Genomic DNA, 21,403 nt, shown 5'->3' with positions numbered 1-21,403 from the left:
AGCTGGAAAGAGAGCAGAGAAAATTTGTGAGGATGTTGCCAGGACTCAAGCACCTTTTCTAGAGGGGGAGATTGGCCAAGTTAGGACTTTGTTACTTTGAGCATAGGAGGCTAAGGGGTGATCTTATAGAGATGTAATAAAATCATGAGGGGAATTGATAGGGCGAGTGCACCGAGACTTTTATCCAGGAAAAGGGAATTAAGTACCAGAGGACATAGATTTAAAGTGGGAGGAGAAAGAGAAAGAGAAAGAGGAACCTGAAGGGCTACTTTTTAACTCAGATGTTGATGGGTTTATGGAAAAAGCTATCAGAGAAGATAGTTGAGGCAGGTACTACAATAGTTAAGGCAGGTACCATAACAATTATCGTGTCCAATTTTCAAAGCATGCATTAAATATGCTGGCCTCTATTTAGGAAACAATCTCTTCATTGACTATTATAAGAAACCATTAAACTCTCAGTGCATGTTAAATAGAGACCCATAGGAGACATGAAGAACGGGAAATAATCTGCAGAAGTTTCTCTTTTACAGTTCCCACGGCTCCAGATGTTGAGGGATCCAGGGGCCACAGTGTAACGATAAGGGGTAGGCTATTTAGGACTGAGATGAACAAAAACATTTTCACCCAGAGAGTTGTGAATCTGTGGAATTCTCTGCCACAGAAGGCAGTGGAGGCCAATTCACTGGATGTTTCCAAGAGAGTGTTACATATAGCTCCTGGGGCTATCGGAATCAAGGGTTATGGGGAGAAAGCAGGAACGTTGTACTGATTTTGGATGATCAGCCATGATCATATTGAATGGCGGTGCTGGCTCAAAGGGCTGAATGGCCTACTCCTGCAGCTATTTTCTATGTTTCTATGTTTCTTTTGTGATTATCCATCCTGTTATTGACCATTTACCATATTTTGCAGATGACCAGTCTGGGATGAAAGATCAAAGTACCAGCTCAGAGCTGACCAAGTTCAAAACTGATATTCAGGTCCTTCAGAACCAGCTTAATGGCATTGCAGACAATGCCTCCAAAAATAGAGTTGCACTGGACAAGCTACAGGAGACTGAATTATCAATGACGACCAATCATAACTCCCTCAAAAACTTGTTGGATGGCAATTCAAAGTCTATCAGAGCCATTAACCAAACCTTATTGACATACAGTGGATACATTAACAACATGGAGCAAAACACTGGCAAACTACAAAAAGACCTAGAAAAACAGACGAAATCTCAGAGCATCGCGGTATTAAACCTCAGTCAAATAAATCAGACACAGATTCGTCAAAGGGATTTATTCAGTTCGCTGCAGAAATCTGTCGACGATACCAGTCAGGCAATCCAGAAGGTAAGGAATGATTGGCAAGCTCTCCAGTACACTGTGTTTCAAGCACAAAAGGACACTGACTGGCTAAAGGAGAAAATTCAGTACCTGCAGCTTCAAGCAGTCAACAACTCTATCATGGTGACAGGTAACAGCGACACTTTGGAAGACATGAATCATCAGCTGAATTCTCTCAGCAGCCAGATGGCAAATATTAGCTTCATGGCTAACATTCACGAAGAGAGTCTCAAAGATCTACAACAATATCAAAAAGCCCATGAAAATAAAACAGCCACTAGTTTTGAACAACTTGAAGCACGCATGGATATAAATGAAAGAGACATTGGCTCTATTATTGGCAACATCAGTTGGACTGTGCAACATCTTCGGTCATTGACAAACGACTTGAATGGTATTAAAACAATGTGCACCAACACATTGAGTCTGCATACGGACGAGCTAGTTATTCTGACCACTAACCTGAACAGTATTAATATGGACAGCTCGCTTATCAAAGCACAGCAAAGTGTGATGAAAGCAAAGTTGGACTTTGAAGTTGGCAACCTGTCCATGATAATGGAAGAAATGAAACTTGTGGACAAAAAACATGCTCAGCTTATTCAAAACTTCACAATTCTGCAAGGTGAGCATTTTCTGTGAACCTTTCACAGTCAGGGTAGGAAGAATTTGGTTTCACGCTCATCAATGAAGTTATTATAAGGATGCTCGACGTGCATTGTTTTAGGAAGTTTCTGAGTGGAATTCATTTTAATTATTTGATGGTATTCAGTGACAATAGGTAGAGCTGCTGCCTCACAGCACCAGAGACCCAGATTCAATGCTGACCACAGGTGCCGTCTGTACCAAGTTTGTACCTTCTCCTTTGAACGCATGGGTTTTCTCCGGGTGCTTTGGTTTCCTCCCACACTCCATAGACGGCCAGTTTTATAAGTTAATTGGCTTTGGTAAAATAGTAAATTGTCCATAGTGTGTAGGATAGTGTCAGTGTACTGCGTGATTGCTGGTCGGCATGGACTCAGTGAGCCGAAGGGCCTCTTGCCACGCTGTATCTCTAAAGTCTAAGTATTCACATAATGAGTTCCTATGTCTACACATTGATTGCATAAATTTAATGTTTTTAAACCAATCAAATAATTTATTTTCCTCACTAATCATGGAACAGTTATCGGAAACAAAATATTGATTCTAGAGGAATAAAAAAGGAACTAGAACAGTAGTTTACAAGAAAAGGTATTATGCTTGCCAAAGTGCCAATAGATTCATTTGATCCATTTTAGCATTGAGAAAAGTAAGTACTTTATGGGATTGAAATAATAATCAAAAATTGCCACGGTAGAGAGTTCAAAGTTGCAACAGTTTCCTAACATTTATTATCATGACAAATTAGAGCTAGGAAATGTATAAATGTACATTTTGGATATTCATTGGGCAAATGATCATACAGGAATAGTGAAGCATGGGGCTCAGCCATGTATCAGTTCAATGAGGGGAAAGATGAGCCATGAATATATTGAATGGCCGGGCAGGCTTGAAGGCCTCATGGCCTGCTCCTATCTTCGTGTGTTTTTGTGTGTTCACTTTACATTCAGGTGAATGGCCTGGCAGGCTCTTCCCTGAGTAAAACAGGAGAAAAGGCAGGGAGAGGAAAACTCTTTTCTATTATTGGAAGTAACTCTATTGGTGCACCTGAATGAACCTGTTTGTGAATGAGTCCTCAACACATTTTGTGTTATCCATCGAGATCAGCACCGAATAGTGAAAGGTCTGGATAGAGTGGATGTGGAGAGGATGTTTCCATGAGTGGGAGAGGCCTTAGAATAAAATGATGTCCTTTAGAAAGGAGATGAGAAAGATTTTTTTTCGTCAAAGGGTGGTGAATCTGTGGAATCCATTGCCACACACGGAAGCCAATGGATATTTTTAAGGCAGAGATTGCCACATTTTTGATTAGTAAAGTTGCCAGGGGTTATGGGGCAAAATCAGGAAAATGGGGTTGAGAGGGAAAGATAGATCAGCCATGATTGAATGGGGGAGTAGACTTCATGGGCTAAATGGCTTAATTCTGCTCCTAGAACTTATGAACATGAAATTATGAACTAGGTGCACTATGCAGCAGCAGATATACCAAAGGTCTTAGATCTCTATGACTAGCTTCATGAGGAGAATGCCCATTGCAGCATCTCATGAATTATGCAACTATGTTGAATTAATTTATTTCTGATCACATCATGTACTAAAATGTTTTTTTTTTTTAATGAAAATGTAGGTCCTCCTGGCCCAAAAGGTCCCAAAGGTGACAAGGGATTCCCCGGACCACTTGGCACGAAGGGTGCAAAAGGACAAAAGGGTGACCTTGGAGAAGAAGGAGTTCCTGGACAGATGGGTCCAAAAGGGGCTCGAGGTGTTCCAGGAAGTAAAGGGGACAAGGGCAATCAAGGATACAGAGGGGCGCCCATGAAAGGTCAAAAGGGTGCAAATGGAAGACCTGGTGCACAAGGAGCAAAAGGAAGCCAAGGACCGCCGGGTCAGGATGGCAAATTAGGTCTTCTAGGACCACCAGGCGAAAAAGGTCAACCAGGAGCAGCAGGAAATAGGGGCCCACCTGGACCGCCAGGCCCAGGAGGACCTCAAGGACCACCAGGCCCAAAAGGACCATCAGGGGTAATAAAACCAGTGGGCCTTGTTGGTCAAGTAAGCCATCCCTATGGCCTTGTAGGACAAAGAAATCTGCCTTTACCAGTTTCCCCATACCCAAACGGTAAATGATTATTTCATTATTTGCTATCTTGGAAGTTAAGATTTAGAGTGACCATTCTATCTCCATACTTCTCTAGTGTTGGAATCAATATAAGAAACTATTTGCAATATACATTGGCTTGCAAAAGTTTTCATACCCCTTGAACTTTTCCACATTTTGTCACGTTACAAACGTAAATGTATTTTATTGGGATTTTATGTGATAGACCAACACAAAGTGGTGCATAATTGTGAAGTGGAAGGAAAATGATACATGGTTTTCAAATTTTTTTACAAATAAAAAACTGAAAAGTGTGGCGTGCAAAAGTATTCAGCCCCCCTGAGTCAATACTTTGTAGAACCACCTTTCGCTGCAATTACAGCTGCAAGTCTTTTGGGGTATGTCTCTACCAGCTTTGCACATCTATAGACTGAAATTCTTGCCCATTCTTCTTTGCAAAATAGCTCAAACTCAGTCAGATTGGATGGAGAGCGTCTGTGAACAGCAATTTTCAAGTCTTGCCAGAGATTCTCAATTGGATTTAGATCTGGACTTTAACTGGGCCATTCTAGCACATTAATATGCTTTGATCTAAACCATTCCATTGTAGCTCTGGCTGTATGTTTGGGGTTGTTGTCCTGCTGGAAGGTGAACCTCCGCCCCAGTTTCAAGTCTTTTGCAGACTCTAACCGGTTTTCTTCCAAGATTGCCCTGTATTTGACTCCATCCATCTTCCCATCAACTCTGACCAGCTTCCCTGTCCCTGCTGAAGAAAAGCATCCCCACAGCATGATGCTGCCAGCACCATGTGTTCACAGTGGGGATGGTGTGTTCAGGGTGAAGTGCAGTGTTAGTTTTCCGCCACACATAGCGTTTTGCATTTAGGCCAAAAACTTCAATTTTGGTCTCATCTGACCAGAGCACCTGCCTCCACATGTTTGCTGTGTCCCCCACATGACTTGTGGCGAACTGCAAACGGGACTTCTTATGGCTTTTTTTCTACAATGGCTTTCTTCTTGCCACTCTTCCATAAAGGCCCGATTTGTGGAGTGCACGACTAATAGTTGTCCTGTGGACAGATTCTCCCACTGGAGCTGTGGATCTCTGCAGCTTCTCCAGAGTTACCATGGGCCTCTTGGCTGCTTCTCTAATCAATGCTCTCCTTGCCCGGCCTGTCAGTTTAGGTGAACGGCCATGTCTTGGTAGGTTTGCAGTTGTGCCATACTCTTTCCATTTTCGGATGATGGATTGAACAGTGCTCCGTGAGATGTTCAAAGCTTGGGATATTTTTTTATAACCTAACCCTGCTTTAAACTTCTCCACAACTTTATCCCTGATCTGTCTGGTGTGTTCCTTGGGCTTCATGATGCTGTTTGTTCACTAATGTTCTCTAACAAACCTCTGAGGCCTTTACAGAACAGCTGTATTTATACTGAGATTAGATTACACACAAGTGGACTCTATTTACTAATTAGGTGACTTCTGAAGGCAATTGGTTGCACTGGATTTTATTTAGGGGTATCAGAGTAAAGGGGGCTGAATACTTTTGCACACCACACTTTTTAGTTTTTATTTGTAAAAAAATTTGAAAACCGTTTATCATTTTCCTTCCACTTCACAATTATGTGCCACTTTGTGTTGGTCTATCACATAAAATCCCAATAAAATACATTTACGTTTATGGCTGTAACGTGACAAAATGTGGAAAAGTTCAAGGGGTATGAATACTTTTGCATGCCACTGTTTAGAACAAGGAACTGCAGATGCTGGTTTCTACCAAAGATAGATGCTGGAGTAACTCAGCAGGTCAGGCAGCATCTGCGGAGGAAAAGGATAGGTGACATTTTGGTTCAACCGGAATCATCACCTATCCTTTTCCTCCAGAAATTTGACTGACCTGCTGGGTTACTTCAGCACATTGGGGCTAAAACTGTAATTCATTTGTCTCCATTAATCATATTGTGTTTGGCATTTTCATTTCTATAGGAAGGTCAATAAATACTTGATAAGCAAAGGTGTGGTAGTAAAGAAAATATGAAGTTGAGCTTACAGTGAGGTCAGCTATCACCTTATTCAAGGGAGACGCAAGTTTGATGGTTTGGATAACATGCTTCTAATTTGAAGATAGACACAAAATGCTGGAGTAACTCAGCAGAACAGGTAGCATCTCTGGAAAAAAGGAATAGGTGACGTGTCGGGTCTCGACCCTTATTCAGACTCTGGGTCTGATGAAGTGTCTTGACCCGAAACATCACCTATTCCTTGTCTTCAGAGGTGCTGCATGGCCCGCTGAGTTACTCTTATCGATGTAAGAGCTCTTCTTTGCATTAATGTGGAACTAAATTCCTCTTTTTGTTAATTTTATTTAAAAATGATTGCACAATTGTAATGTAGTATTTCATCATCAGTGCACCTATCCATTAGAATCAGAACATTTGCAGCTGAGAGGATTGATCATCCATAATTGGGTATGCAAGGAAGTGGGAATGGGAATATTGGGGTACAGTCATTCAACGCCTTGATCCTGTTTAATAACATCATGACTAATCTTTATCTGAGTGCCATCTGCCCACTTGTTTCCATTACTCTTAATACCTTCTGTTAAGTAAATTCCAATAAGTTTTATTTCCCTGCTGCTTGATGTTATCAACTTAAATCCAGTTAAGAAATATTAGTCAGATAATTCAACCGCAGTTGGTCTTAATGGGTGTTTGATATTGTGGTCATGGCACATTCCATTGACATCAATGAAATCAAACATCAGAGAATGAAATGGAATATGTGGTTACCGCCATTTAGGCTGTTCAGCCTAATTGACCGTAGATACTTTTTAGAAAAGTATAACCTTACTTGGATAGTTTTTTATCTCATTTAAGGAAGGATACACTTGCCTTTAATGCAATTAAGTGAACAGTCACCAGATTCCTGGGAAAGGCAGGATCAGTTACAGTATGTAGAAAGATTGAGCAGGTTGGACACATTCTTTCTCGGATTTAGAAAAAAGAAAGATGATTTCACTGAAACATTGGATTTTCACAGAACTAACAGGATAAACCTCTGGAGACTGTTTCTTCTGGAGAAACCGTTTAGCCCTCGTCTAGACACTCTCAAGATGAAGTATCAGTCACTTAGTGAGATAAGGAGGAATTTCTTTCTTCAGAAAACCATTAAACTTTTGGAATTTTCTACCACTGAATTATTAAATATATTCAAGGATAACATATGTTTGGTAGTGCAGAGCAATCAAGTAAGATAAGGATTGAACAGGAATGTGGAGTAGATCAGATTAGCCATGATCTTATTGAACGTCAGACCAGGCTTAAGAGGCTGTATGTTCAGCCCTACTTGTTTAGTTGATGTTTATTATTGATAAGAGAGAGGAAGAAGCTATGTCTGAGTCTGTGCACTTTCAAGTTTCAGTATCTTCTGCCCAATGGGAGTGTGGAGGTATAGCCCTAAAAGGATTTCAAAGTAAGGATATGGATTTTAAGTTTGAGATACTGGTGTCTGAAGCCACGGCAATTCAGCAAGCCCAGGTGGTGGCATCAGCTTGGTATTAAGATTATAGACCAAACACCGGAATTAAATAGGTCACAACAGCACAGTTTATAATGTAAGTCAATGATATATGATTGGATTTTGCTGAAAGCAGTGAAGCAGCTGTATTCTTCGCTGATCTCAAACAAAACTGTTCAACAAAGGGCGGCCACGGTGGCAGAGCGGTGGAGTTGCTGCCAACGCTTACAGCACCGGAGACCCGGGTTCGATCCCAACTACAGGTGCTGTCTGTATGGAGTTTGTACGTTCTCCCCGTGACCGCATGGGTTTTCTGCTAAATCTTCAGTTTCCTCCCACACTCCAAATATGTACAAGATTGTAGGTTAATTGGCTTGGTATAAATGTCCCTAGTGTGTGTAGGTTACTGTTAATGTGCGGGGATCGCTGGTTGATGCGCTTGGTGGGCCGAAGGGCCTGTTTCCATGCTGTATCTCTAAATTAAACTAAAGCTATCCACAAGCATCCATCAATCTTTATGGCAAAAATACCTCTTTTCCAATATACGTCGGTTCCAAAGAATCCTGGTATCACCAACATGAATATCAAAAAGCTGCCACTGTTCAATTCGCATAGAAATCAAATCAGGGTGTAATTGCACGATTTTTAAGACACACTTTAAATGTAGAAAGCTAAATAAGTATTGGAAAATATATATTGGATTGTTAGAGGCTGAAATGTCATAAATCTTTCTAAACAATAATAAATAATCACCTTTATCTTAATTATTTCTATGTGAATTGTACGTGCAAAATTCGTGTTTTTTAAGGCTGGTGAGGCTGCTAAAAAGTAATTTCTCTGAATTAGCACACAATAAAAAAAATATCCTGCAGAACTGAGAGTAACAAATGGACCATACTTCATCTTTGAAAATTGCCAATTAATTATCTTCAGGTTAATGCAGTGTACATTCCCAAAACAGTGCGCCATCTAGCAACACAAAAGGGGCACGGTCGCGCAGCGGTAGAGTTTTTTGACACAGCACCAGAGACCCAGGTTCGATCCTGGCTACGGGTGCTGACTGTATGGAGTTTGTACGTTCTCCCCGTGACCTACGTGGGTTTTCTCTTGGTGCTCTCCAGAGCCATCACATCCTTCCTCAGATAAGGTGCCTAAAATGGCTCACAATATTCCAAATGTGTTTGTAGGCTAATTGGCATGGTAAAAGTGTAAATAGTCCCTAGTGTGTGTAGGGATAGTTTTAGTGTGTGGGGATAGATGGTCGGCGTGGACTTGTTGGACCGAAAGGCCTGTTTCAACTGAACTAAACTAAACTAAGCTAAAGCACAGTAAATATTAGGACAGATATTGAGTAAAGCTATCCAGAATGAAATTGTGGTCAAAAGTAACCTTTTACCAGTGGGAGCACAGAGGGCAGCACAGTGGTAGAGTTGCTGCCTTAGAGCTCCACAGACCCGGGTTCGATACTTACTACGTGTGCTGTATGTACGTTTCTCCCAGGGGCTTTCTCCGGTTGCTCTTGTTTCCTCCTACATTCCAAAGACTGCAGATTTACAGGTTAATTGGCTTCTGTAAATTGTCCCTAGTGTGTAGGGAGTGGATGAGAAAGTGGGATAAATAGAACTAGAATGAAGGGGTGATTGATGATTGGGGTGGACTCGGTGGGCCGAAGGGCTTTTACTACTCTAAAACTCTAAACTCTAAAACTCTCATTTAAAATTTAGCTGAGACTGGAGGAATGAATGCCTCACGAGTTGGGAGTTGTAAAGAGCCTGTCCCACTTAGGCGATTTTTTGGGCGACTACAGGTGACTGCCGCCAAATTTTCAACATGTTGAAATTTTTTCGGCGACAGTGGCGACAATTTTTGCTGTTGTAGGTTGACGTAGGTGTTGTTGTAGGTGCTGTTGTAGGTTGTCGCCAGATGTCGTATGTGAATTCCATTAAAACTAGTCCCTAGAAGTCGCCTAAAAAGTCACCCAAGTGGGACAGGCCTATTAGGGTCTAACCCTTTCTGCAGTCTCAAAACAGTCTCAAAACCCAATTAAGTTTTTACTCAGTAGGAAGGTGGTAAAAAGTTATACCACAAACTGTCCTCTGGGTTCGCCCAATAGAAAACATAGAAACATAGTTATTTTTCGGCCCTTCAGAGCAGCCATTCAATGATGAGGATCCAGGTGCCTTCTCTCCATACCCCCTGATTCCTTAGCCACAAGGGCCACATCTAACTCCCTCTTAAATATAGCCAATGAAACTGGCCTCAACTGCCCTCTGTGGCAGAGAGTTTTCACCACTCTCTCTGTGAAAAAAGTTCTTTTCATCTGGTTTTAAAGGTTCGCCCCCTTATCCTTAAGCTGTGACCCCTTGTCCTGGACTTCCCTAACATCGAACAATCTTCCTGCATCTAGCCTGTCCAACCCCTTTAGAATTTTGTAAGTTTCTATAAGATCCCCTCTCAATCTCCTATATTCTAGAGAGTATTGAGCAGGAGAACCCTTGAGGTGAATATTGTTGGATAGAAAAGAGGGAAATAAGCCATGAAATTATTGTAGTGTGAGATGGGCTTCATTTGCAACAACGTGTATTTTCAGTGTTCAAAATTCAATTCCATTGCAGGTTTGGAAAGCAGAGTATGTTCCAATACCCTTAATAAAACAATGAACACTTAAATAAAAGTAAAACATTTTTAGATTATTTGTTATGTTTTCTTTCAGTAATTCCATATTCTGTGTTTTCTTTTACAGGTTGTCCATCTACTTGGAGGAGGTTTAAGGAGAAATGTTACTATTTCTCCACTGATCTCGTAGAATTTGCAGAAGGAAATAATCTATGTAAAATTATGTCATCCAACATGATTATAATTAATAACCAAGAAGAACAGGTATTAATACGATCAAAACATGAAATACCGTATTTCCCGGCAATGAAGACACTATTTTTTACCCAAAAATAAGGCACGAAAACTTACCTGCGTCCTGGAGGCTGAAGGTTAGGTTGTTAGCCAAGAAAGATAGACTTGGCTATCCCTCAGTACAGCAACATCAAGAACGATAGCCAAGTCGATCCCTCATTGGCAGCTGATGGGAAGCAGCTGTGAAGTGGGAAGCGGCTGTAAAAAGACAGTGCCGCTGAGTGGGCGGGGGGAGTTCCTTTCACAGCCTGTGGGGAGTCTGCCCCGAGTCAGCACGGGCAGGTGCGTTGAGAAGGAGGGGGTTGGGGATTATGCCAGTAACTTAATCACTAACCACTGCCGCGGCGCTCCGGGCGCGGAGCCACCACATTGTGGCCAGGGAGGGAAGTAGCTCGGGTGACTGCGAGAGGCCGCCACCTCGGCACCTTCTGCCGGCCCGCCCGTCAGCCAGCCACGGTGTTCCTCGGCACAGGTGCAACCGGTGGAGGTGGTGGTTGGCGGGTCACTACTGGGCGGAAGGTTGGCTGCTCCGTCCTGGGCTCTCTCTATCTACTAGTCCTGGGGCAGCCAGCCCCGGGCTCGCAGGTGACCTGAGAACTGCTGCTTGTCCCGGGGACGCGAGAGATCTGCAAACTGCAGCCAGTCCTGGGGCACGCAGGCAATGTTGCCGACCCCTGGAATAAACCAAACCCTTGATCCTGTCCCGCCATCCTTTTCTCAAAATTTAGCAACTTAAATTGGGGATGCGTCTTCGATGCAGGTGCGTCCTCATTGCCGGGAAATACGGAGGCACTTCATTGTTACTTCCTACATATTTCATATTCATAAGCGACAGGAGCAGAATTAAGCCATTCGGCCCATCAACTCTACTCCGTCATTCAAATATTGGCTGATCTATCTTTCCCTCTGAACCCCATTCTCCTGTCTGCTCCCCATAACTCCTGACCACTGTACTAATCAAGAATCTATCTATCTCTACCGTAAAAATACTTATTGACTTGCCTCCACAGACTTCTGTGGCAAAGAATTCCATAGATTCACCACCTTTTAGATCTGGACAACAAAATAACTTATTTGCTTCAGAAACTGAGGTTTCTGAAGCAAATAAGCTATTTTGTTGTCCAGAACTAAAGAACCAAGGTTAAGATCTGAAACACAAAGTGTTGGAGTAACTCAGTGAATCAGGCAGCATCTCTGGCGGGAATGAACAGACGACATTTCAGATCAGAATCCTTTCTTCACACCAAAGCTACATTTCCGACCCAAAATGTCACCTGTCCATTCCCTCCAGCGATGCTGCCTTACACGTTGAGTTACTCCAGCACTTTGCGCTTTACCCACGATTCCAGCATCTGCAGTTCCTTGTGCATCCAAGGTATAAGATATATATTACGTATTCAAGGTTACGATAAATTACTTTAAGCTTGTGTCCATTGTATTAAAATGAAGTCAAACATGCACAAATCTTGAAACCTATTCAATTTTAATATATATCATAAGAAATTAAGAAACTGAGAAATAGTTCTGCTTCCTGCCCACCACGCATTACCTAAACAGTTCATCCCTTTAAATAAGTGGCATTGCCAAGGAATAACAGTTCCGATGCCATGTATGCCTGTCCTCTAAATCTTAAACTTATGGCCTCTGATTCTTGATTCTCCTCATGATTTTATACACCTCTATAAGATCACCCCTCAGCTTCCTGAGCTCCAAGGAGTAAAGTCCTAGCCTGCTAAACCTCTCTTTATAGATTAAGACCTCGGGTCCTGGCAAAATCCTCGGTACGAGTGCTGAGAAAATAGATGTGCCTCTTGTACTCTACAATTATGTCGTCAGGACTGAAGTTAAGAAATAACAATAGTTACATTCTGAATCTTCCTGTACAACAAAGGGTCGAAATAATTTTGTTTTCATGCATTATTACCAGAAATAATGAAACCCCCAATAATGTCAAAGCCCAAATGCACATATTCTCCACATAATGAGTGAAATACATTCCATTACCCTTCAATAACACATAGATTAAGTTGATTGTGAAGAAGAATATTCTGGGTGCGCAGTAGTTAAATTCCAGATGAGTAATTCAGAGACGAGGACTAACAACCCAGTTCAAATCTCATCATGTTTAGGAAGGAACTGCAGATGCTGGTTTACACCGAAGATAGACACAAAATGCTGGAGTAACTCCAGCAGGTCAAGCAGCATTTCTGGAGAAAAGGAGTAGGTGACGTTTCGGGTCAAGACCCTTCTTCTGACTGAGAGGCGTGGGAGAGGGAACTAGAGGTATGAAAAAGTACAGAACAGATTAGAGCAAGCACTGGTGGTCAAAGAGCCCACAATGGTCCATTGTTGGCCGTGGACTCGTCTTTGATTATGCTGGTGGCCTTGCCGAGGCAGCGTGAAGTGGATCCAATCATCTGAAGCACAATGTAGTTGTGGAGATAATGAACCAACAGTAGATGAATTAACCCATAATTTTTGTAGGCTTTCACTATCACTGTGTTTTTATATATCTGTTACATTTGTAAGTGCAACTGATGACGCTGCATATCTCTTGCCTGCATTCTGCTGTAACAGGAAAATATTGATGAAGTGACGCATAACTTTAATTCGGTGAAGTAATTCTGACAGGTCCAGAAAATATTATACACTACTTAAAAAATATTGAGAATGCTGGGCAATTTTTTATGGTATGTTGCATTATACCTATTTATTGACAGCACTAATTATTTCTGTATTCATGTTACAGCAATGGGTGAGTAAGCAAATGAACGGAATGAATTACTACTGGATTGGACTGTCCGACACAGAGGAGCATAATGTATGGAGATGGGTGGATGGAACCATTGCACAGTACACGTATGTTAACATCGTTTATAAAATGTGTACACATTATATATTCACATGAATCTAATTAACAACATTGGTCCTCACAATATTAAATATATTCTGGCTTGAGATATTCATGCAATGTATCAAAAGTCTGCTCAAGTAATAACCAATCCCCACAGTTCAACATTTTAGCCAGTGAGCTACTAAGCCAAAAAAAAGTAAACTTTACTAAACCTACACCTGGGGCAGTAGAGTGCCACAGCTGACAGAGCTGCTGCTGCACAGCACCAGAGAACTCTGTTTGATCAACTCTGTTGACCTCAGGTGCTGTCTGTGCAGAGTCTTATAAAATTAACCAATAACTCAGTGCTCTACACTGCCAGAGACGCAGGTTTGATCCTGGCTACAGGTGGTATCTCTATCCAGATTGTACATCCTCCCCGTGACCCGAGATCGGTTTTCTCCCACATTCCAAAAACGTACAGCTTTGTAGGTTAATTGGCTTGGTATATTTGTATAAATGTAAAATCATCCCTGGTGTGTGTAGGGTAGTGTTAATATGCAAGGAATGCTGGTCGGTGCAGACTCGGTGGGCCAAAGGGCCTGGTCCACACAGTTTCTCTAAACTAAACTGAACTAAACACAGGAAAGTTCTTCTCACATCCATTCCATTTTTCCCCACATTCTCTTCCATTTTCCACTATATTCTATCAAGTTATAGAGGCAATTTATCAGAGATGCTGCCTGACCCGCTGAGTTATTCCACCACTTGTCTCTTTCTTCAGTAAACCAGCATCTACAGTTCCTTTCTACACACTGCTAATTTAAATAATTCCTTAATACCATATATACCTACTTTCCATTAGCTCTGCATATTCAGTTATATTGTTATTTTATTCTAGAAACTGGAAGCAAGGACAGCCTGATAACTGGAAGGAGGAAAGATTAACAGAAGATTGTGCTGGCCTTGCTAATAGTGCATTATGGAATGACTTCTTCTGCACTGACACTAATCGCGTGATTTGTGAGAAGAATGTTGACAAAGGTGCGTACGATATTTGAATTCTGCATAAAAATATGTAGCTGTAATTGTAATTCTGTGGTAATACAATATGTTTCAGCAAATAAAATCCAGGACAAGTGAGTGATAGTGCTATTCAGTTTTTTTCTATCATTAGTAATTGGCAGAATTGGCAAAATGTTTTGTTTAGTTTAGTTTAGAGATACAATACTACTATGATAAGGTCCGCGCTGCCCAACGATCCTCGTGCACTAACATTATCCTAAATGTGGGGGACAATTTAAAAACCTGTGTGGAAATGTTGAACACTAGAGGGCATAGCAATTCGGTGAGAGAAGGAAAGTTTAATGATAATGTACATGGCAAATTTTTTTATACTGTAGTGAAGGCCTGGAAAACATTGTGATGGGTGGTGGTGGAGGCAAATACGATGGTGGCCTTTAAGAGGCTTTTAGATGGGTACATGGATGTGTAAAGAAAAGAGGGATATGGATCATGGACAAGCAGATGAGATCAATTAAACTTGGCATCATATTAATAGCAAAAGGATAACAAGGGATAAAATTGGTCCATTAGAGAGTCAGAGTGGGCAGCTATATGCAGAGCCAAAAGAGATGGGGGAGATATTGAACAATTTCTTTTCTTCGGTATTCACCAAGGAGAAGGATATTGAATTATGTGAGGTAAGGGAAACTATGAGATTCAAAGCAGCTATAAGAGTAGCTATGGAAACTATGAGATTCAAAGAAGAGGAAGTACTGACACTTTTGAGAAATATAAAAGTGGATAAGTCTCCAGGTCTGGACAGGATATTCCCTAGGACATTGAGGGAAGTTAGTGTAGAAATAGCAGAGGCTATGACAGAAATATTTCAAATGTCATTAGAAACGGGAATAGTGCCGGAGGATTGGCGTACTGTGCATGTTGTTCCATTGTTTAAAAAGGGGTCTAAGAGTAAACCTAGCAATTATAGACCTGTTAGTTTGACGTCAGTGGTGGGCAAATTAATGGAAAGGATACTTAGAGATAATATATATAAGCATCTGGATAAACAGGGTCTGATTAGGAACAGTCAACATGGATTTGCGCCTGGAAGATCATGTTTGACTAATCTTGAATTTTTTGAAGAGGTTACTCGGGAAATTGATGAGGGTAAAGCAGTGGGTGTTGTATATATGGACTTCAGTAAGGCCTTTGACAAGGTTCCTCATGGAAGGTTGGTTAAGAAGGTTCAATGGTTGGGTATTAATGGTGGAATAGCAAGATGGATTCAACAGTGGCTGAATGGGAGATGCCAGAGAGTAATGGTGGATGGTTGTTTGTCAGGTTGGAGGCCAGTGACTAGTGGGGTGCCACAGGGATCTGTGTTGGGTCCACTGTTTGTTGTTTGTCATGTACATCAATGATCTGGATGATGGTGTGGTAAATTGGATTAGTAAGTATGCAGATGATACTAAGATAGGTGGTGTTGTGGATAATGAAGTAGATTTTCAAAGTCTACAGAGAGATTTATGCCAGTTGGAAGAGTGGGCTGAAAGATGGCAGATGGAGTTTAATGCTGATAAGTGTGAGGTGCTACATCTTGGCAGGACAAATCAAAATAGGACGTACATGGTAAATGGTAGGGAATTGAAGAATGCGGGTGAACAGAGGGATCTGGGAATAACTGTGCACAGTTCCCTGAAAGTGGAATCTCATGTAGATAGGGTGGTAAAGAAAGCTTTTGGTGTGCTGGCCTTTATAAATCAGAGCATTGAGTATAGAAGTTGGGATGAAATGTTAAAATTGTACAAGGCATTGGTGAGGCCAATTCTGGAGTATGGTGTACAATTTTGGTCGCCTAATTATAGGAAGGATGTCAACAAAATAGAGAGAGTACAGCGGAGATTTACTAGAATGTTGCCTGGGTTTCAGCAACTAAGTTACAGAGAAAGGTTGAACAAGTTAGGGTTTTATTCTTTGGAGCGCAGAAGGTTAAGGGAGGACTTGATAGAGGTCTTTAAAATGAGAGGGATAGACATAGTTGACGTGGATAAGCTTTTCCCACTGAGAGTAGGGAAGATTCAAACAAGGGGACATGACTTGAGAATTAACATAGAAATGTAGAAAATAGGTGCAGGAGTAGGCCATTTGGCCCTTCGAGCCTGCACCGCCATTCAATATGATCATGACTGATCATCCAACTCAGTATCCTGTTCCTGCCTTCTCTCCATACCCCCTGATCCCTTTAGCCACAAGGGCCAGATCTAACTCCCTTTTAAATATAGCCAATGAACTGGCCTCAACTACCTTCTGCGGCAGAGAATTCCAGAGATTCACCACTCTCTGTGTGAAAAAAGGTTTCCTCATCTCGGTCCTAAAAAATGTCCCCCTTATCCTTAAACTGTGACCCCTTGTTCTGGACTTCCCCAACATCAGGAACAATCTTCCTGCATCTAGCCTGTCCAACCCCTTAAGAATTTTGTAAGTTTCTATAAGATCCCCCCTCAATCTTCTAAATTCTAGTGAGTACAAACCGAGTCTATCCCAGTCTTTCTTCATATGAAAGTCCTGACATCCCTGGAATCAGTCTCGTGAACATTCTCTGTATTCCATCTATGGCAAGAATGTCTTTCCTCAGATTAGGAGACCAAAACTGTACGCAATACTCCAGGTGTGGTCTCACCAAGACCATGTACAACTGCAGTAGAACCTCCCTGCTCTATACTCAAATCCTTTTGCTATGAATGCTAACAAACCATTCGCATTAAGGGACTGAAGTTTAGGGGTAACATGAGGGGGAACTTCTTTACTCAGAGAGTGTTGGCTGTGTGGAATGAGCTTCCAGTGAAGGTGGTGGAGGCAGGTTCGTTTTTATCATTTAAAAATAAATTGGATAGTTATATGGACGGGAAAGGAATGGAGGGTTATGGTCTGAGCGCAGGTATATGGGACTAGGGGAGAATACGTGTTCGGCACGGACTAGAAGGGTCGAGATGGCCTGTTTCCGTGCTGTAATTGTTATTTGGTTATATGGTTATATCATGTTCAGCACAAACATTGTGGGTCTACAGGCCCATTCCTTTGTGGTACTGTTCTATGTTCAACATTTGAGTGTTGCGCTGTTTTGAGAAAGGACATTCTTGCTATTGAGGGAGTGCAGCGTAGGTTCACAAGATTAATTCCCGGGATGGTCGAACTGTCATATAATGAAAGAATGGAGTGGCTGGGCTTGTATTCACTGGAATTTAGAAGGATGAAGGGGATCTTATCGAAACATAAAAGATTATTAAGGGATTGGACAGGCTAGATGTAGGAAACATGTTCCCGATGTTGGGGGAATCCAGAACCAGGGGCCGCAGTTTAAGAATAAACGGTAAGCCATTTAGAACTGAGATGTAGAAATTCTTTTTCACACAGAGAATTGTGAATTTGTGGAATTCTCTGCCTCAGAAGGCAGTGGAGGCCGATTCACTGGATGCATTCAAAAGTGAGTTAGATAGGACTAGTGGAATCAAGGGGTATTGGGAGAAGGTAGGAATGGGGTACTGATTGCGGATGATCAGCCATGATCACATTGAATGGCGGTGCTGGCTCAAAGGACCGAATGGCCTACTCCTACACCTATGTCCATATGTCTGTGCATGTATCATCACAAAAAAAACAACATCCTGTAACATTATGTCTCCTTTTAGGTTTATTTTTAAACTATTGGTCTTTTCACATTGCAGATCAACTTTCCGGGTGATTGGCCTGATGAGCACGTCCAGAATTATTTGTAGACCTGTACTAGAGGTGGACATAACCTTTAGATCCTTCACAAACAAAGGAAACATTTAAAAAGGAGTTAGAATGACAGCTACAGACCTAATGTTCCAAATGTTGTTACCTCGTACTGCGTGCTGGGACTTCAATCTTTGATCTTCCTTCACTTTTAAAACTAGCCCAAAATTTATTTTGTAAAAGAATAACTATTATTTGATAACAATAATTTGTTTATTAAAAGTAAAATTAGCAAGAAAATATATTACAGAATCCATATGAACCCATTTTTATTTTATTTTCCCTAAATACGTATGCTAAGACATAAAAATCTGTATATTAAACACATGTTTAAAATATTTATAGTTTTGCTTACAAAGCTTTCTTGTTTTTAGAAAAATGTCAACAGAATATGGCGTTGTCTAGTATACAGTGCAATCTAGAAATAATTTCCCACAGTATATTGGAAAAATAAAGACCAAATCTTACTTTGTTATCATCCAGCAGTTATAAAGATGATCTGGTTTAGGCCTTGTTATTTATGATTTGGTTCATGGGTCCTTTATTCAGTTGTCATCTTTGCCTATGAAAATCAGGTTTTTTTCAGCTATTAAAAAATGTCACGAGGAAAATACGCCAATTTTCACTTTCTATATTGTAACTAAATTAGAAACAACAATAAATAATGAAGACACAAAATTGTCCATTACCCTGGGCTTTTATTCATTCTAATTTTTCCTTCCAAAAGTTACCTATCAAGTGACAATTTCTATCGTGCCACTGCATAATATGCCTCACAGCGGCAGAGACCTGTATTTAATCCTGACCTTGGATGCTGTCGGTGTGGTGTTTGCACATTTTGCCTGCAACCATATGGGTTTCCTCTGGGTGCTCTGGTTTCCTCCCACATCCCACAGGCATGCAAGTTTGTAGGATAATTGACCTTAGTGTGTTGGAGTGGATGAGAAAGTGGGTTAATATAGAACCAGTGTGAACAGATGATTGATGGCCAGTACAAACTCGGTGGGCCGAAGGATCTGTTTCCCTGCTGCATCTCTAAACTCAAGTAAATTTCAGTGCTTTGAAAGCCACATTCTTAAAGTGTCTGAAGATGGGTCTCAACCCAAAACGTCACCCATTCCTTCTCTCCAGCAATACTGCCTGTTCTGCTAAGTTACTCCAGCATTTTGTGTCTACCTTTGATTTAAACCAGAATCTGCAGTTCTTTCCTAAAAAATTCTTAAAGTGCCCATTTGCTTATTATAAAATATTTTGCCAAAGCAGAGTGTTTTTAGGTTATCGGTAAAAATAGTAAAAATTCAAGCCCTGTCTATGTCAAATTTAAATACAGTGAATAAGGGAAGGCATTGTTTCCATTTAGCAGATCTCTGTGCTTTCAGTACAAGCCTTTATTCCACAAAAAACAACTCATCTGTTTGCAGACTCGTTAAGAGGATGCTTGGAAATACAAACTGCTGCTATTCGAAATGAACTGAGAACGCAGATTATGGAGAAATTATTTGACACACCTCAGATGATGACTCAAATGGAGCAACTGGCTTTGAAAGTCGACAACATAATTGACAACAAAGACACCATAAGGCACATGAGCCGTACCCACCCATCAAAACCAGGAGACGTTGAAGAGGAATTGTAACACCCTTAACAACAAGGCTTTATATCAGACAACATCCTTTACTAAATGACAAAACCTAATGGTTATAAATATTTTCATATTTAATTTAAGGTCACATGGTCATAAGGAATAGGAGTCGAATTAGGCCATTAGGCCCATCAAGTCTACGCCATTCAATCATGGCTGATCTGTCTCTCCTTCCTAACCCCAGGCTCCTGCATTTTCCCCATAACCTCCGATACCTGTATTAATCAAGAAACTATCTATCTCTGACTTAAATATATCCACAGACTTCGCCTCCACAGCCTTCTGTGGCAGTGTTCCACCCTCTAACTAAAGACATTTCTCCTCATCTCCTTCCTTAAAGAATATCCTTTAATTCTGAGGCTATGACCTTTAGTCCTAGACTCTCCCAGTAGGGGAAACATCCTCTCCACATCCACTCTATCCAAGCCTTTCACTATTCTAAGGCTAAGAATATCACTGCCGATGATTAAGAGCATATTCTAATAGAAAAAAAAAACATATTCAGGCATGTCGTGCTGAGTGAGCCAGCAATGCAAACATAAAAGTACAGTCCCTTTAACTATTAATTGGATAATTAAGTAATTAATGATTCATTGATTAATTGTCAGCATAGTAACCAAACTTATCAGTAGCAAAGTTTAAAATAAACTCTTCGCAAAACAGCCTGTACAAATTGATTTAACATTAAATTTCATTATGTTATTCCAGTTCCTCACCCATTTCATAAATAATTAATGATAATCCTAATCCTGGCCGATTTGAAAAATGCATTTTTATTATACGAAAAATACAAAATAGATTTTAATATAATTCAGTGAAATCAAATGGATTAAAAATATTCCGACTGGAGCAATGCTGCTGAGTCAGTGAATGTATTTGGATGAAAACTAAACATCCTAAGAGTATTGGAGGATTGTACTTAGCACCCACAATTCCCTGATCTTCAGCTTCATATCAAACCAAAAAGCAGACATCTAAAATGGAGAGGAGTGAAATTCTGTTGCCGGCCCGGCTTTGTTCTGGCCTTTTCCTACCTCCAGTTCCCTCCCCTCTACTTTCAGTCTGAAGAAGGGTCTTGACCCGAAACGTCACCCATCCTTTTTCTCCAGAGATGCTGCCTAACCTGTTGAGTTACTCGAGCACTTTGTGTCTATCTTAGAAAATTTAAAGATTTGGTCATCCTCACCATAACCCACACCCCAGTGAACACCAGCTCATTCATTCAGTCGAAGAAAGTACACATATAAGGAAATCAAGCCTAAAATTGAAGGAAAATATTTTATTATGTTTAGATAAAATAAGTGACAATTAACAAAATAAGGTAGAATCAAAGATAAGAGTAATAGATTTAGCTCTTATGGCTAAAGGAATCAAGGGATATGGGGAAAAAGCAGGAACCAGGTACTTATTTTAGATGATCAGCCATGATCATATTGAATGGCAGTGCTGGCTCTAAGGGCCGAATGGCCTACTCCTGCACTTATTTTCTATGTTTCTATGTAGGTATTTCATTACTCTCAAGTATTTTTTCTTTCATGTGGCAATCTTTAAAAACATTTCAGGATGTCAAACAAAGATACCTACCATAATTAATTTGTATTGCTATATTTAATCTCCATGAGCTCAGTTAATAGATATGTATT

General features: G+C 40.8%; 1 protein-coding gene across 1 annotated transcript in view; it reads left to right on the top strand.

Moving 5' to 3' along the window:
- colec12 (collectin sub-family member 12) overlaps nucleotides 1-20,331 on the top strand; it is a 117,609-nt gene extending 97,278 nt beyond the window's left edge. The window contains exons 5-10 of the mRNA XM_055634195.1: nucleotides 916-1,962; nucleotides 3,607-4,098; nucleotides 10,337-10,473; nucleotides 13,253-13,362; nucleotides 14,238-14,380; nucleotides 18,067-20,331. Coding sequence (XP_055490170.1) covers nucleotides 916-1,962; nucleotides 3,607-4,098; nucleotides 10,337-10,473; nucleotides 13,253-13,362; nucleotides 14,238-14,380; nucleotides 18,067-18,083 — 1,946 coding nt within the window. The 3' untranslated portion in view covers nucleotides 18,084-20,331. The remainder of the gene's footprint in view (nucleotides 1-915; nucleotides 1,963-3,606; nucleotides 4,099-10,336; nucleotides 10,474-13,252; nucleotides 13,363-14,237; nucleotides 14,381-18,066) is intronic.
- Nucleotides 20,332-21,403: the final 1,072 nt, after the last annotated feature.

This window comes from Leucoraja erinacea, chromosome 4 (genome assembly GCF_028641065.1).
Source record: "Leucoraja erinacea ecotype New England chromosome 4, Leri_hhj_1, whole genome shotgun sequence".
Lineage (NCBI taxonomy): Eukaryota > Metazoa > Chordata > Chondrichthyes > Rajiformes > Rajidae > Leucoraja > Leucoraja erinaceus.
Note: the sequence above shows the minus strand (reverse complement) of the source record. Positions and strands in the feature narration are given on the sequence as shown.